An 18,021-nucleotide genomic window follows, 5' to 3' on the forward strand; every position below is an offset into this window, starting at 1 on the left:
ATGGTAGATGTTTCTAACCAAGGTTTCGTGGATTTGTTTCAGGGTGTCCCTGAACTTTTACAAATGTATTTTTTTCTATGAGAGGGCAGAGCAGGGGGAAGGGAGACTCCATAGCTTTCACCAGATTCTCAAAAAAGGATGAGCCCAAAAAAGGTTAAGAACAAATGAATCATACAAGAACACTTCAAGCCAGAGATTATGTGATTTTTAAACTTGGAGATGAGATAGTGACACTTGGCATATAAAACAGGTTAGCAAGTTGTGATTAAATTGAGATACGTGATGAAGCTGGAAGCCTCTTAGAACTGCCAAAAAAACAAAATGTCAGCAAATTGAGTCCAATGACCTAATTGGCCTTTTTTAGCAATTCATGAATTGGGCAGCATTCCATCTATGAAATAGAAAGGCTGAGTGCAGGGAGTAGGTTTTATAGGCAGAAAAGGCAGAAAAAAGGAACAATAGGTATCTTTGTATGGGTTGCAGCAGAGGGGAGCTCCTTATGCCAGCTCAGGTTGATGGGGCCCCTTCTAATGGGATACTGTGAATGTTCTGGGTTCTTGTAAAAAAAAAAAAAAAAAAAAAAACTGGCCTATTTTAAAGTTCAGTTTGATTACATGTCACCTAACATGAGTGACTCCATTCTAGTTTGGTCTGGTCTGTTGGGATCTCATGCAGGAGCTTAGTCCAAAAAAAAAAAATGACCTCCCATAAGTTTTGTTTAATAGAGCATGCACAGTTTAAGCTCTGTTTTTTCTCTTACAACACTACCCATAGTTCCTTGCTATCTTCTTTACAGTGCCACAGCCTAAAGTAAATTTGACCATAAAGTCAGAGGTGTTTTCAGACTGACCCCTGCTTTATCTCTTCCAGGGTACCCTAAACCAATTTATAAGCCCCAAAGTTAAAAACAGCCCACTCTTCAGCCAGCTAGACAAATAGCAACTGCCCACATTGGCACAAAAATCTAAAGTGGGAACAGATTCAGCTCCCTCCTGACCACTGAGCCAAACTTGGGAGTTGAGAAACCATTCATTGAATGTCTGGGGTGAATTAAGATCAGAAGTTTCAGGAAAGGGAAAGAGCCAAACCCTGCTCTGCTGTCACTAAAGAGGTAGTAAATCAGTCTTAAAGAAGCAAATCAAAAGCTTGCGCTGAAAAAATAAAACGCCTGCTCTGGTCTACATGAAACATTACAAATTTACTTAATCTCTGGTATACAGTTTTAATGAATTGTCTTTTCCAAAATATTATTAATCTAAGGCTATTATTTTTGTAAATTTTTTATTTTAAGATATCTCTAAACAAATAATTTTGATTTACAACATAAGTATATTGTAAGAATGTCATATAGTACAGAAAATAAGGTAAAAACCCCTTCTCCCCCAAAACTCCCAGTTTCATTTACTAGAGGTTCACTTAAGATTTTTTAGGTATCTTTCCCGAAAATATGTATACCCTTGAAAAAAAAATACACAAATGAAGAGCCAGGCACAGTGCTTACCTGTAGTCCCAGCCACGCAGGAGGCTAAGGCAGGAGGATTGCTTGAACCCAGGGGTTCAAGTCCAGCCCAGGCAACATAGTAAAACCCCTGTCTCTTTAAAAATATATGCAAATGAGGTTAGAAGTACATATATATATGCTTAGGCATCTTGCTTCTTTCACTGACTATTTTGCAAATAATCCAACCTCATTCTTTTTGGTGGCTACAAAGTATTGTCATTTATGAATCATCACAGGAGGTATTTAGATTAGTTCCCCCTTGGGGTTATTACCATCAGTGCTCCAGTGGCCTTCCCTCTACATATATCATGCAACATTGTATGACTTGTATATAAAGGAAATTCCTAGTGGTGGAATTGCTGCTCTGAAGGTACATGATTTAGAATTTGTGGAACTTGGTAGATATTATCAAATAATCTCCCAAAAAGGTTGCATTTCTGCCAACAGCCTATGAGACTACCAGTTTCCCTCCATCCTCACACAGGGTTCCTTCAAACTTCAATTAAGGAAACTCATTGTTTTGTTTTGATTTCTTTTATTATGAGTTAGGAAGAACATAGATTTATTTTAAAATAAATACCTGTTGGTTAGTTTTGATTTTAAGAATCAGAAGTCCTTTCTTTTTTTCTAGATTTATTAAAAATAAGTACTTGTTTACTGCTTTTGGTTTTAAGAATCAGAAATCCCTTCTTTTTTTTCTTTTTCCTTGTAAGTACTTTGTGTTACACATTTCTTATACTTTTTGTGTTTTCTCTAGAAAGTTATTTCCCTAAATTGTGTAGCAAGCAAAATGCATTTTGGGGGAAGATCAAGTTTTCTTTGCATTTTTTTCTTTTGCCTGGCATTGAACTAGTATTTCAGCCGATTCCTCCACCTCTGTGCTTTAGCAAGGTCTTCTGCAATCATTTTAATCATTTGATCTGTAGTTTCTTTCAAAATGGTTGCTGTCCTTAGGGCATGATCCAAAGCCGAGTTTAAATTCTACGGAGAAAAAGTCCACACATTTTAATTACGTAAACTAACTGCTGTTTCTGCTCATTGGATTCTCTCATTAAACATTACAAGGTGGAATTTTTGGAGTATTCCTATTTTCCACTTGGTCTATTTCTGTTTTTGAGGGTTGGTTTCCTAGGAGACCAGTCTGAGATGGAATATATTTGTTAGGGAAAGGGATTGAAAAAAAGACCAGCACGTGACTGATGGGCATGAATCAGAGGGTGAGGTCAGCCGCCAGCTGGGCTTTTTCCCTGCCGCAGAGAAAGAATAAAAGAACAGCTCTTAGGGGCCATTGATGGGGATTTGGGAGCCATAACCACTGAGAGTGTACTCAGGGATACAGCGCATACGTGTGTAAACATTTGAAAGTGGCCTGGGGATTCGAGTTAGTGACTTGAAATAGGAAACCACTGGCAGCCCTGATCACAGTGTCACTGAAACAGACCCAGTGCCTTCAGGCCCGGGCCAGGGATATCCTGTAGGTGAGGCACCAGCCACAAATCACTTTCTCCAGGAAATTACCCTTGGAACCAATTTAGGAATAATACAGACCATGCAGCTGCTGAGGCTGTATGTCTTTAGCTTAGTACTGAGTACATGTCTTTAGGCAGAGCATTTTCTGAAGCTCTGATACTGTAATAACTTAAGAGCTGTCAGTTCTTCGGTCATCAAGATCAAACTTAAGAGCTGCAAGGATTCTTGAATTATTTTCTAAGTCCTCACCTTAGATTTTGTTTCTTCAGTGCTATCAAAGTCATCTAAGGATTTGCTTCCAGAAATCCTGCAGGAGTATAAATGGGGTGAGGGTGTGGCAAGGTCTGAGCTGTAGGTCCTGAAAGTGTGAAGATTTTTTCTGGAAGACAAAAACACATTGATACTTGTGTAAAGCACTACCCTCTACCACACACTTGTTCACGTCAGCTCCGTGGTCGGTAATAGCTCTATGTGTGTGGTTTGGGTGTGGGTGGGTTTGTGCACCCGCTGCCTTCGTAGCTCTCATGCTCCCAAGTGGCTGACCACAGCTGAGCTTCAGAAAAAGGTTGTTGCCATGACCATGAGTTTTTCCTCCCAGAATTTATCTGCTTTTCCTCTGGTACAGGAAGAGGCAAGACTCCAAAGACATTTTTTATTCTGTTTTTATTCTTTTGGGGCCAACTTTCTACGTTGCGTTTTTATAAAACAAATACACAAAACTACCAATTACAGGTACCTTGGGTTGAGTTCATTCTGGCACCAGTGAGCTTTCACCCCAACGAGGCAGAAGCAGTCAAAAAATAAAAGCCGCTTCTTTTGAAGTAAACAGGCTGCACTTGCCTGCAACACTTCGATGGGTTCTGTCTCTTAGGGATAGGCTGAAGTCTGCTCTAGGTGAATTAGGGGTGCAGGGCCACTGAGCTGTTCAGGTCGTGCAGAGCATGGCTCTGGGGGGTTATTTGCATAGTCTGTGAAGGGCACTGCCTGAAGTTATGCTTTTCTCCAGCATGAGCAGTGGCCCTGAAGGATGCCATGAGAACGGGCTGTCGTAGAGCCACCCTCACATCTTCCCCTAGCTTCAGGTTTCCACTGTTAAGCATTACTTCTTTGGTACCTAAAACACTTGTGAGCAATATCATCTTCAGAAAACATCCCTTCTTCCCTCTCCCCTGCCATATGAACATCATTCAGCTCTGCAAGTTATTTTAACACATTGGATTGATCCTCCAGGCAATAGTAGTCCAGCATCAGGGGCCCGCAACTAATGAAATACTCTGGGTAGGGGATGGCAGAGTGGTGCAGACTCCTCTCTCTCCCCATATCCCATCCGTCTCCACTGACAACAATATAGTAACAGCCATCACTTGCTGAGTACTTATTATGAGCTGGGTACCATTCTAAGTGCTTTGTATGTATGGACTCAGTCCTCAATGAGTTTGGCACTATTATGATTCCCATTTCACATTTGGGGAAATGGAGGCACAGAGATGTCAAGGAAACTCCCCAAGGACACAGAACCAAGACAAGCCCAAAAAGTTGGCCTGGTGCGGTGGCTCACACCTGTAACCCTAGCACTTTGGGAGGCCAAGGAAGGTGATCACCTGAGGTCAAGAGTTGGAGACCAGCCTGGCCAACATGGCAAAAGCCCATCTCTACTAAAAATACAAAAATTAGCTGGGTGTGGTGGCCAGTCCCTATAATCACAGCTACTTGGGAGGCTGAGGCAGGAGAATCACTTGAACCCGGGAGGCAGAGGTTGCAGTGAGCCAAGATCTTGCCATTTCACTCTAACCTGGGCAAAAGAGCAAAACTTCATCTCAAAAAAACAAAAAAACAAGAAGTCTCCAAAGGCCACATTCTTAAATTCTTAAACATTCTTAAAATACTGGGCTAGACTATGATAGAGGGTAGCAGGTTCAGACTGAGTGGCTCTCAGTCAGAGCCTGAACTGTTAGCCACTCTGCTGCACTATTGGTTCTGTCTTTTAAATAGCTCTTAAATGAATATACAGACTTTCTCTTTCCATCTCCACCCTTAGCCAAGCTGCAGCATTCTCACCTGAATTATTGCACTAGCCTCTTATTTGGCCTTTGTCCTCCAATCTTAACTCCTCTAATTCATTTCCACTCCCTCAGTAGCTAGACTGATCCTTTAAAACACTAAAAAACTTTTTAAATTCTCTGATTAAAAAACTTAATTGTGGAGGGGAGGGCCTGCCACAGTGGCTCATGCTTATAATCCCAGTGCTTTGGGTGACTGAGGTAGGAGGATCGCTTGAGAGTAGGAGTTTAAGATCAGCCTGGGAAACATAGTAGGACCCCATCCCTACCAAAAAAAAAAAAAAAAAAAAAGTAGCTGGCTGTGGTATCACATGCCTCTACTCCCGGCTACTCAAGAAACTGAGGTAGGAAGATCACTTGAGCCTAGGAGGTCAAGTCTGCAGTAAGCCAAGATTGCACTCTAGCCAGGGCAACAGAGCAAGACCCTGCCTCAAAAAACTTTTTTTAAACTTCACTGGGGGAGCCAGACACCTGTAATCCCAGTGCTTTGGGTGACCAAGGTGGGAGGATCACTTGAGATCAGTCCAAGACTAGCCTGGACAACACAGCAAGACTCTGTCTCTACAATTTTTTTTTTTTAATTTGCACCGATAGTCCTAGCTACTCAGGAGGTGAGGTGGGAGGATGCCTTGAGCCCAGGAGTTCAAGGCTGCAGCAAGATATGATCACCACAGCACTCCAGCCTGGGTGACAAAGGGAGACCCTGTCTCTCAAAATAAAAACAAATTAACAACAAAAAAAAATAACCACCCTAATTGGCTTCCCCTTGCTCCTAAGATTCTGAAATAATTCCTGGAACTGACAAGCCCCTGTACAGTCTGGCCCTGGCAATTCCATCAGCCTTCGTTCATCAGCCTCATCTTGCTCCACTGCCACTCCCTCTTGTGGGTTCCAGCCACACCATTCCTCAACTTGCCAAGCGCCTCCTCACACCAGGAAGCTTTCTGAGACTGGAATGTTCTTCACTGCCCCCAGATCCCCTTGCTAGCTCATTCATACTTATCCTTTGAAGCACAGCTTCCCTTAACTACCAAATTAGATCAGTAGGACTTTGTGCATCCCTTTCTTGGCACTTACAAAGACTATGTGGCTTCTCTGCCAAAACAGTAAGCTCTGTGACAGCAGGGACCGTGGCTGGCTTTGTCCTGTGTCCTCAGTACCTAGCACAATGACTTGGTTTATTGAATAAACAAACATTTACTCAAACATTTGTTGAATAAACGAAGGATTGAAGTGTTAGATAGGTTTAGGTTTGAATCCTGGCTCTACTAATAATCATCTAGGTTACCTTGGGGTAGGCAGTTAATGCACTATCAAGTACACTTTATGTACCCAACCAATGAGAGATGTTTTGTTAGTAATAATGAAATAATACTTACTTTCCTGGTGTAGACTCATGTTCACCTTTAAAGGATTTTGAATTCACTCTCTGAGAACAGATCCGTTTTTGTTTTAAAAAAGCTGAAAAATGTTAGCTATGATTAAATTCAGAGTATCAAAAATGAGCCCCAAATGGTACATATGTATCATTTCTTGAACTTTTTATATGAATGAAATACTTAATAAAATTTTAATAAATCTGAAAACTGGGAAACATAGACAACAAAGAAGTTTTGCTGGGTATGGTAGCTCATGCCTGTAATCCCAGTGCTTTGGGAGGCTGAGGCGGGAGGATTGTTTGAGGCCAGGAGTTCAAGACCAGTCTTGGCAACATTGTAAGACCCTGTCCCTACCAAAAAAAAAAAAAAAAATTCATAAACCCCTTCCATACTAACTACAAATTTTTTGTTAAATTAGCTGGGCACGGCGGCATGTACCTAAAGTTTTTCAGCTACTCAGGAGGCTGAGGCAGGAGGTTCGCTAGAGCCCAGAAGTTCATGGAAGCATTGAGCTATGATCATATCACTGCACTCCAGCTTGGGTGACAAGAGTTAGACCCTGTCCCTAAAAATAAAAATTTTTAAAAAGAAATTTCTATGAAGTATTCTGAACTTAGGAAAGGAAATTCAATTTTAAAAGGAGTTTTAGGCTGAGTGCAGTGGCTCACACTTTTAAGTACAGCACTTTGGGAGGCCAAGGTGGGCAGATCACCTGAGGTCAGGAGTTCAAGACCAGCCTTGTTAACATGGTGAAACCCCATCTCTGCTAAAAAATACCAAAATTAGCCAGGCGTGATGGTGGATGCCTGTAATCCCAGCTACTTGGGAGGCTGAGGCATGAGAATCATTTGAACTTGGGAGGTAGAGGTTGCAGTGAGCTGAGATAGTGCCTCTGCACTCTAGCCTGAGTGAAGACTGTCTCAAAATAATAATAATAATAATAAGGAGAGTTTTATTAGCAGACAGAAACCAGGAGTTTGGGTTCCCTGGGTGCTTGCTATATGACCTGTGCATGATGTCTGACTTCTCTGGCTTTAATTACCGCATCTGATAAATGGAGGGATAATATCTTCCAAGAGGTTGGACCAAATGGATTCCTGAAATCCTCTTCAATTTTAGGAGTTAAGATTCTAGGAGTAGAAACTAATGATTATGTTACAATTCCAGAAAATAGAGACTAAACAGAGAAGAAGAAAAATGTGGAAAAGTCACTATGGAAGACAAGAAGAAAGCCGGGGAAAAGAAAAGAGGTGAGTCAGCGGCCAACAAATCTGCCTTCTCTATCACCGAGACTCCCTTCTTCCCCTCCCTTTCCCTCTTTTTCTGCTTCTCTTCTGTCTTCCCTCGTTCTCCCTCCAGGTCTCCTGTCTTATTCATTGGTGTCAAGTAGCCAGACTACCCTCACCCTCAGGAGGGTCCCATTGGACAAGGGAAACTGGGAGAGATTGTCCCTCAGAAACGCAAGGCAGGGCAGAAACCAGAAACCCAGATTCAGTCATGTGACCACCAAGACTTGGGGCATGACGAAGAGGCACTGATGAGCTCAATCTTGATTCTTTGGTGGTCTCCAAATGTAATTTTGGATTTTCTTGGAAACTCAGAGTTAGAAAGGACCACAGTGTCACCTGGTCCAGTTCTAGTCCAGTGTACACATCTACAACACCCGGACAAAGTACCTTGCCTACCAGTCCACGGATGGGCTCACAACCTCCTGCCACAGCCTACTCCATTTTCTGTCAGCTCCAGGTGCTGTAAGGGTCTTTGTACCCTGGAGGAAAAGCTGCCTCCCTGTAACTTCTACCCGCTTAGTCAGCTAATGGAGTTCCAGATCACATTGAGGATGACTCCGTAGCAGTCCTCGTTCGTACACTGGCATGACAAGTGTCACAGGCTGTAGACTGCAAGACCAAGGAGATAGCCAAGAAGTCTGCCCTGTGGCTTCTGCAGTCTTAGTAACTGTCACTTCAAGAGAATACATGCAGTTGGAGGATTTGGCAGCTGGAGGTGGGGAGGGGAGACACACCTCAGGTCAATCAGGTAAATGACATTCCTAAGTCTTGGGCACTGGCTATCATGAAAGATAAGAAACAGTCTCCCTGGTGCCCTTTCCCGGAGAAGGAGAGAAGAGCTCTGAAGGTATGAGGGCAAAGGATGTGGCGCCTATCAGAGAACCAGGTATAGCTGTTGTTCAGCAGTAAAACAAGGAGTATCGGCCGGGCGCAGTGGCACACGCCTGTAATCCCAGCACTTTGGGAGACTGAGGTGGGCAGATCACCTGAGGTCAGGAGTTCAAGACCAGCCTGACCAACATGGAGACACCCTGTCTCTACTAAAGATACAAAAAAATATTAGCCAGGCATGGTAGTGCATGCCTGTAACCCCAGCAACTCAGGAGGCTGAGGCAGGAGAATCGCTTGAACCCAGGAGGCAGAGGTTGCAGTGAGCCGAGATCGTGCCATTTTACTCCTGGGCAACAAGAGCAAAACTCCATTTCAAAAAAAAACGAAACAAAACAAAAAACCTAGGAGTATTTCCTTCCCTCTTTCCTGTTCCCTTGGTACACTTTGCCCTGCTTTTAGAACTTAACCCATATTGCTTTGAACTTTCCTTACTTGGGTGTGAGCAGACATGGGAAGGAGCTTGGGAAGGAGCAGCCATGTCATTCATCTTTTTAAATACATGTTTGTGGGATTTTAATTTTTTTTCAAAGACAGCAAATTTTTGCATTGGAATTTAGCAACATGATGTCTATGGAGTATAAAAATCGTCTATTTCTCTACATTCTGACTCTTAGGAGGGATATATCTAAAGCATTAGCCACCTCTGAATAGTAACAATAATAGCGGTGATTATCCAGTAAGTCATTTATTTGTTCAGCAGACATTTATGGGTTGTTACCAACTTGCACTGGTATAGCACTTAATAACTTTCAAAGTCCTTGGTCACTGCGATTTCGTATTTTCCAGCCCAAGCTCAGCCTCTTGCCTTCCAGGTGTAGGGCTGGATTTGGACTTGTCAGGCGAGTGCATGAGACCTGGGCAGCAGAATGGAGAGGCCAGGGCTTCCCAGATGGAAGCAGTGGCCAATGTCATGTGGGTGTTCTATACCTGGGACATTAGGTTGTTGATATGGATGGGATCATGCAGGAAATGTACTTACAGGGAGAAGAGTTCTTACTTTCATCTAAAGAATGGGGCTGGACAAAGGCACCTCTTTTGCTATGATTTGAGTAATTCTGTCCTAGAGCGTTATATCTATAATGAAATTCTGGAAAGAAAAAATTAAAAATACAGTTCATTGCCTGGGAACAGTGGCTGTCTCCCTTCTCACCTATCTGAGGCCCCAGGTGAGTCTTACCTCTAGGTGGTTCTTTCCTGCAGCCTCTTCGGGAGGTAGGAATCCTGCTGCCACAGTCCTGACATTTGTTACTCTGCATTTCAGTGCCAGAATCAGAACAGAAGCTGTGTCCTGTATCAGAATCTGAAAAAGCCCAAGTTGCATGAAAGAAGTATAAGCTTCTTGATTACAGTCATATAATACAGTGTGGAGAGTGGAGCTCTAACAGTGCAGGGTATGCATTCAGCACCAAAGTGCTTAACGTCCCGGCTGTGTCACCAAGGGGAGTTGCCAGCCTGAGGTAACATTTGGGATTCCCTTCTGACAACTGAGAAATGTTTTGATAATTAACATTTCTTGTATGAAAATCTCAAGATGTAGCATACATATTTAGGCTTAGTAAAGGTCTGCTACATGAACCGATCAGCGACAATTTGGCCCACTGGACTATCAGACAATCTTGCATTTGTATTTGTTTTTCCATAGTTGCCCTGATACATCCACATTCTTTCTCTCAGATCATGCTGTGGCCAAGAGCTTATATTTTGTTATCCAGGCAACTGGATAGACGGTATTCTTCTATGTGACATTCATAAGCCTATAAGGGAACCTGAATCATAACTTTGCTCTCTTAGCCGCAGAGAGGCTAGTAGCAGATAGCATGTGTATCTGGTACAGGTCTAGAACCTGTCTGGCAGGCTGTGGACAGAGGAGCACTCTAGGTAAGGCCAGAGTGTGAAAGCCTGGGGCCAGGCAGTGAGCACGTCCGCCCTGGATGGCCAAGCAACATCTCGCTGCAGGACAGACGCCACAGCAACAAAGCCTCTTCCAACGCTTCTTGCCTTACTGAACTCATGGTTACACTCATCTTTAACTTTATCTTTTAAAGCTTGTTAAAGTGAAGTCAAATGAAGTCATCCCTGGCTGACATCTTGACTTTTAACATACTATACAATAGACAATAACTTCATTGTATAATAATAAATCCATTTCATATTAGCAAATGGAATGAGTTTGAAGGCCCAAAGTTGAAGCCAGGCTCTGCTATCTATTAGTTGTGATGGTCGAAAATATATTCACAAATTCTTTAACATTCTATTTTTATTTGTTTATTTTTGAGCCAAGGTCTCACTCTGTTGCCCAAGCTGAAGTACAGTGGCTCAATCACAAGCCTCGACCTTCTGGGGTTTTTTGTTTTGTTTTGTTTTTGTTTTTAGATATTAGGTCCCTATGTTGTCCAACCTGGTCTGGAACTCCTGATCTCAAGCAGTCCTGCTTCAGCCTCCCAAAGTGCTGGGATTACAGACATAAGCCACCACACCCAACTGACACTCTCTTTAAAAGGTGCTGCCTAATTTCTCTCTCTTTGAGTATGGGCTAGGTTTCGTGACTCACTTATAACAAATAGAATAAAGCAGCAGCGATGGCATATAACTTCCAAAGCTAGGCCATGAAAGACACCAAAGAGTCCATCTCACTATTTCTCTCTTGGTTCACTTGCTCTGGGGGAAGCAGGCTGCCATGTCCTGATGACACTCAGGCAGCCTGCTGGAGAGACCCAAATGTCAGGGAAGTGAGACCACACATCTTCCAGCCCCAGTCAAGCCTTCAGATGACTGCATCCCTGGCTGACATCTTGACCAAGCCTCACGAGAGACCCTGAGCCTGAACCCCTCAGCTAAAGTGCTCCCAATTTCTGACCCGCAGAAACTGTAAGATGATAAGTGTTTGTTGTTTTCAGCCTTAAGTTCTGGGATACTTTGCTACACAGCAATAGATAACTAATACACTCACTCTTTGGGCCTGCCAAGTCACTTAATTTCTCTGAGCCTCCAGTTTCTTATCTATAAAATAAAGCTAATCATTCCTGAATTGCAGGGATGTTGTGAGAGTTATGTTTCATACACTGGCAACAGTTTTCAAACTGTCGATTCTAGAACCTTTTTACAGTCTTTTTTTTTTCTTTTTTTTCTTGTTACCCAGGCTGGAGTGCAATGGCGCGATCTCGGCTCACCGCAACCTCCGGCTTCTGGGTTCAGGCAATTCTACTGCCTCAGCCTCCTGAGTAGCTGGGATTACAGGCATGCACCACCATGCCCAGCTAATTTTTTGTAGTTTTAGTAGAGACTGGGTTTCACCATGTTGACCAGGATGGTCTCGATCTCTTGACCTCGTGATCCACCCGCCTCGGCCTCCCAAAGTGCTGGGATTACAGGCTTGAGTCACCGCGCCCGGCCCCTTTTACAGTCTTAAAATTGACAACCCTTAAAGAGCCTTTGTTTCCGTGGTTTTTATCTACCATAAAATGCTAATATATACCATTTTATATATCTGAGGTCAAATCCGCCCCCCCATTGGAGAACAGTTATCATTCAACATTCAGTCCACTGCAGATGGATTGGTAGAGAGCTACTGATTTATAGATTACAAGTCATTTTTTGCTTGTGCAGAATCATTTAGATTACCCAAAACTAAATGAGCAGTTCCAAAGCGCTTTTTTTTTACAACGAGACATTTAAAAGACAATTTTATTTATTATAGCATTTTAAAAATAATAAATCCATTTCATATTAACAAAACAGCATGTTTTAATGAAAATAACTATTTCCAAAAAATTTCAGTGAGAAGAGTGGCATCATTTTAAGATAGTTTCTCTCCTTAAACTGTCTTCGAAGAAAGGATCTTATGAAGAAAAACCAATGAACTGCATGCACTGGTGCTCTCTGGGGCACCTCCCAGCTCCAGCTTTCTTTGCATCTATGAAATGCATATATCCAAGGCAAGAGCAACACTCACATTGCCAGTAACCTTACCAGGTACAGTTCTGGGTCATGTGGGAAGGATGAGGATGGACAGACTGAAAGACACCTTGTAAGCGAGTCCACAGAGCCCTGCATTTTCAGCTAGAAACAGGTGTTCATGCTTCACTCTACTTAAGCACATCTTATTGAGTTATTCTTTTTTTTTTGAGACAAGTTCCTACTCTGTCACCCAGGCTGGAGTGCAGTGGCATGATCATGGCTCACTGCAGCCTTGACCTCCTGAGCTCAAGCAGTCTTCCCATCTTAGCCTCCCAAGCAGCTGGGACTACAGGCGAGAGCCACCACACCTGGCTAATTTTTGCATATTTTTATACAGATGGGAGTGTCACCATGTCAGCCAGGCTGGTCTTGCACTGCTGAGCTCAAGTAATCCACCCACCTCAGCCTCCCAGAGTGCTGGAATTACAGGTGTGAGCCCCCATGCCCCACCTATTAATTCTTTACATTTTGCAAATAATACAACATGCAACATCCTAGTGGTAAGGAAATGCTCTTGGAGTGGCAGATGGCAAGCAAGTACCTGCCGTGAGCAGACCCCATGGGGAGGGACCCTGAACACTGAGCACCCAGCCCAAGCCCATCAACTTACTGGGAGTCAAATCTGAGTGCAGTGACTTTTCATGGACAATTGAAAATCTTCCACAGTTGATCCTTCTGTGGCCTTTTTTCTCCACTTTTTGCTTCCTAAAAAAGGTGTATTAGATACTGTAAACTTTTAGTGCATTTCTAATAGAGATAGGGAAAGTTTTGGTAAAGCTAAAAAGTTAAATTTTGTTATATCAGAGCCTGGAAGAGCATGGGAGGGGCGTGTCATCCTCCACACAGAGCTCTCCTCTGCCTGCCTGAGAGCTTTTCTACAAGAAATGGCACCTTGGCACAATTTGGCCTGATAAGAAAATGTATACAAGACATGAAAAATAAATGTTTTGTTCTTCAGAGGTTAATATCTAATCATCATATACACATATACAAAACACATTTGAAGTATGGAATTATAACATTTGGAGTTTTCCTCAAATGCCTCAAAATCCACTCCAGGCTGGGTGTGGTGGCTCATGCCTGTAATCCCAGCACTTTGGGAGGCCAAGGCAGGCAGATCACTTGAGGTCAGGAGTTCAAGACCAGCCTGACAAACAGGGAGAAACCTCTTCTCTACTAAAAATACAATATTAGCCAGGCATGTGGCACCTGCCTGTGATCCCAGCTACTTAGGAGGCTGAGGTAAGAGAATCACTTGAACCCAGGAGGCGGAGGTTGTGGTGAGCCAAGATTGTGCCATTGCCCTCCAGCCTGGGTAACAGGCTGTTTGTTATTAAGGATAAGAGCGAAACTCATCTTAAAAAAAAAAAAAAAAACAGAGTTCCTACCAAGGGAAGAAGCTATGCAATATGTCAGTAATGGATCATGTAGCTTTGGCCCTCGAAGTACAAGCTGAAGCTGATTATATACAACTCCAGCAAAGTGGGCTTTGTCGGGTGTCTGGCACTAAAGGCTGAGAGCATATGGAGATGATTTTAGTTGCATGTGGCCACCAGGGGGCATCAGAAGGAAGCAGCTGCAATGAACATTCTTCAGGAGCCTTCCTGTGGCCCACCTAGTTTCCTCCCTCCTCCTCAGAAATCCCAACTCCTCCAAAGGAATTCGAATTAATAACAGCTCTGAACAAAGGTCTTGCTCAACTCCTGGGATACAGTAATAGCCCCCAGGGAAAGTTGTTCATTCTTAGTGTGGAAGGCACCATGCCCAAGACATCCTGGCATGAATGAGGCAGATTGTCCAGGGCTAGGGTTTGAGCCCAAGTTATTACTGGGCAAACACAGGCTCACAGCGCTGTGCCCTGGCCTGCTGTTGGTGGAGAAGGGATGGGGCTGGGGGTTCGTGAGGCTGGGGCTGAGAAGCCGGGCCCTTTCCCTCCTCTTGGAAAAACATGCTGTCCTCCTGAGTCACATATTTTCTCACACCTCATTTTCTGTCTCCACCCTCCTCCTCTGGGGCATTTGAACATCTGCTCTCCAAAGTGGGAAACTTGGATCTCACTCAAGTGCGTGCAGTCCAACACAGGACTTTTTCTACTGTTAAACTCCTTTGTGCACCGAAATCTTCTGGCCAAACATAATTCCACTGGAGAAGACAGTTTTTTGTTACACAAGTAGCTAAGTACACCCTTAAATCCAAAGTTTTGCATTAGAAATAACATAAAGGGATAAGCATATTTTACGTTTTACACATATATAACTTATCCACTTATATATAAACAACTTACAAATATCCTGAAAACAGTATTTACATCAGCAAGCTTCATAAAGGCAAAGTCCCATCAAAGAGATTTAATCTTCTAACAGAAAGAGTATATAGCCCTCCCTTCAATCAGTAATTCCTCAGGGATTGTGTAGTTTGCCAAGATTTTAATTCATAAGTCATGTGTATCTCCTGATCCCCCCCAGCAGTGGATTCACTGTGAGATCTGATTTTCACTTGGTTGTGCTTGTCTTTCCGTCTTGTCGATCATAAAAAAAAGTATATTTATTTAGTCTGGAACATTGGTCCCTGACTTGGTACTTATGTACTTCTGTAGGGTGTAGACCAGGAGTTTCAAAGAGAGAGATTTAGTACCTTGAATGCTTAATAAAAATGTTTTTAAATGTCAAAATGCTTTCATTATACTTTGTAAAACCTTTAAAAATCCAAAATTAGACTTTAATTCAATAAATAAAAATAGTAGGCCTGGGATGACTCTGTGAGTAAGCTTCATGAGTGCCTCTTGGATTAAAGGGGAGCTCAAAGCTGATGACTGACATAGTGGTTTCATGACCCGCACAAGATGACACATGACATTTTTAGCACAAGCTTCATGCAGTTTCTTTTTTCAGGTGTGGACACTCAGTAGAACACTTAAGGCAGGTGCCCATTCCCGTGATGGAATGCTTTCTAACAGGAAGCCTCCGTCTTTCGGACCCTGCCACCTGCTTCTATTAGAGTCCATTACGTACATATAACAGGGGTTTCTAAACACCTGCTGCCTCCCTGACTCAACCTTCCAAAGGTCAATGAGCCAAGCTTTGGCCGGAGTCCATGGTGAGCTTGTAAGTAGCATCTCTCGCTACCTGAAAGAAGCTTCAAATAAATGACACTGAAGCGACACAGATTAATAGTTGCACCGATGGGTGTTTCAAAAACAAAGGATTTCTCCTGAGGATTTTACATGATTTACAGCTTGTTAGCTCTGGAAGATTTCTTGCTTAGGAATAGGAAGAAGTCAGTCCTGAGAAGATGGATGAGGCTTGTTCCTGGGACTGGGGGGCTCAGGTGAAACCCAACAGAGAATACTTTTGCTCATCTTAAGGAGAGAGTAGGGATGGTAGGAGCTGTTTGTTATAGAGGATAAGAATCCCCCATGTGGGCAATGTCCAAACAACGCCTCCAGGACTCCCCTCCGTGGGCTGTAACCATGATTGTTAACCAAGGGACTTATCTGAATCACCTGGGGAGATTTAAAAGCAATATTCCTAGCAGAGCCCCACCGCTGGCGATGCTGAGAGGGTAGGTGGGGTGGAGGCATGTGCACGATTTTAAAATCTCCCATGCTGATTTTGAAGTTCTCCCCAGTTGAGAACCACTGCTAGAGGATCTGTGGGGCGTGAGGGAGGCTGGGATCTGTGCCCAGGCCTGAGATCTGTGACTCTAACTCAGCCAGTGGCCTCGGTTAGTTGCCACCCACTCTCACGGGAGTTACTATGCCAGGACTGACTCCCACCCATCCTGGGAATGTAGCCACAAGAAGCTCTCACCATTCAAGGAGCCTGCGGCAGAAGGTACAGCTCGGACTGGATGCCGTCGTCTCTGCACATTCCCGCCTTCCCGAAGTGCCCTTGGGGTCCTCCTGCACCACAAAGCACACACAGATGGAGGAGTGATGGAGGATATGACTCACGCCGCAGCTGCGCGCGCACAGCCCAGCAAGCAGCTCAGGCCCGGCTGAACGTGCCACCTCTGGCCGAGAGAGAGACTCACCAAGCCTCTCCTCCAGACGGGGAAACAGAGCCCCAGGGGGGACAGGAGGAAAAGAAGAAAGAGCCCACCCATATAGTTCTGATGTCTCACTCAGTCGGGCCTGCGCCTCTAATGGCCTGGGCTGAAGAATGAAAGTTTCTACCCTGGCTTACCTCTTTCCTCTAAACAGATTTTAAAATCTGGTGTACAGTTGACAGAATAGTGTCCCCTTTTTATCTTTCCTTTAGTTTCACATTACTCCAAGCTTCACCCGAGAATGAACAGATTGAGGAACATAATTTTTAGATTACTAATCTGACCACTGGCTAGTAGAGCTCTAAAAGCCTTTCTAAAGAAACATTCAACTGGCCTGGCGCCGTGGCTCACACCTGTAATCCCAGCACTTTGGGAGGCCGAGGCGGAAGGATCACTTGATGTCAGGGGTTCGAGACCAGCCTGACCAACATGGAGAAACCCCATCTCTACTAAAAATACAAAATTAGCCGGGCATGGTGGCGCATGCCTGTAATCCCAGCTACTCGGGAGGCTGAGACAAGAGAATCTCTTGAACCCAGGAGGTGGAGGTTGCAGTGAGCCGAAATCTCACCATTGCACTCCAGACTGGGCAACAAAAGCGAAACTCCATCTCAAAAAAAAAAAAAAAAAAGAAATATATTCAACTACGAATTAAAACAGGGTTTAGGGACTGTCTGAAGGCCTGAATGATTGGTTATATGTCCCTTTTAAACACAAAACAATTACTCCACTGACCTGTGAGGGCTGACACCACCCACTGTGTATTTTTGGGGCTGACACCACCCACTGTGTATTTTTTACTACAATAAGGTCTTTATGTAAGCAAAAAATAAATGTACTTTTTTTCCATTATTAGGCAGAAGCATCACTGTATACATAGCTTTTTCCACATCTTAAATTACTTCCTGAGGAAATGTTTGGGCCAAAGATTGCGAACATGTTTGTGTGATGATCTGTATTGCCAAATTGCTTTCCACAAAACTGCAGATTTCACAGCCACCAACAATGCAGACGGCTCAGTTTGACCACATCTTCCTCTGCATCAGGAATTATCACCTGAAAATGTTTCTGTTAATTGAAGGGGGGAGGGGTGTCACCTTGTATTAATTTGCATTTCCTCTGTGACTAAAGGAGATAAGTCTCTTCCCATATGCTGATTCACTGGTTGTATTTCCTGCTTGTGATTTTTTAGTTTATGTCCTTTGTCCATTAATTTTCTTGGAGGGTTTCAGTGTTTTCCTGTTACCATTTGTTAGTTTTTCATGATGTGCCAGGTGCTTCTCTTATGGTCTCTTTAATGCGTCCCACCATCCTGGCATGTTGTCTCCATTTTAATGGTGAGTAATCTGAGGCTCAGAGGATTTAAGCAGCTTGGCAAGGTCTCATCATGAGTAAGTGGCAGGGCTGGGATTTGAACTTTTACCCAT

The 18,021-nt window shown here is 43.5% G+C and overlaps 1 protein-coding gene across 1 annotated transcript in view; it reads right to left on the reverse strand.

The window, feature by feature from the left end:
- Positions 1-562: 562 nt before the first annotated feature.
- Positions 563-18,021, reverse strand: part of AKNAD1 (AKNA domain containing 1) — a 38,380-nt gene continuing 20,921 nt past the window's right edge. Inside the window, exons 9-15 of the mRNA XM_017499213.2 lie at positions 16,357-16,448; positions 13,158-13,252; positions 9,768-9,890; positions 9,570-9,677; positions 6,411-6,492; positions 3,221-3,350; positions 563-2,482 (exon numbers count right to left, since the gene is read on the reverse strand). Coding sequence (XP_017354702.1) covers positions 2,351-2,482; positions 3,221-3,350; positions 6,411-6,492; positions 9,570-9,677; positions 9,768-9,890; positions 13,158-13,252; positions 16,357-16,448 — 762 coding nt within the window. The 3' untranslated portion in view covers positions 563-2,350. The remainder of the gene's footprint in view (positions 2,483-3,220; positions 3,351-6,410; positions 6,493-9,569; positions 9,678-9,767; positions 9,891-13,157; positions 13,253-16,356; positions 16,449-18,021) is intronic.

This window comes from Cebus imitator, unplaced genomic scaffold (assembly GCF_001604975.1).
Source record: "Cebus imitator isolate Cc_AM_T3 unplaced genomic scaffold, Cebus_imitator-1.0 Scaffold256, whole genome shotgun sequence".
Lineage (NCBI taxonomy): Eukaryota > Metazoa > Chordata > Mammalia > Primates > Cebidae > Cebus > Cebus imitator.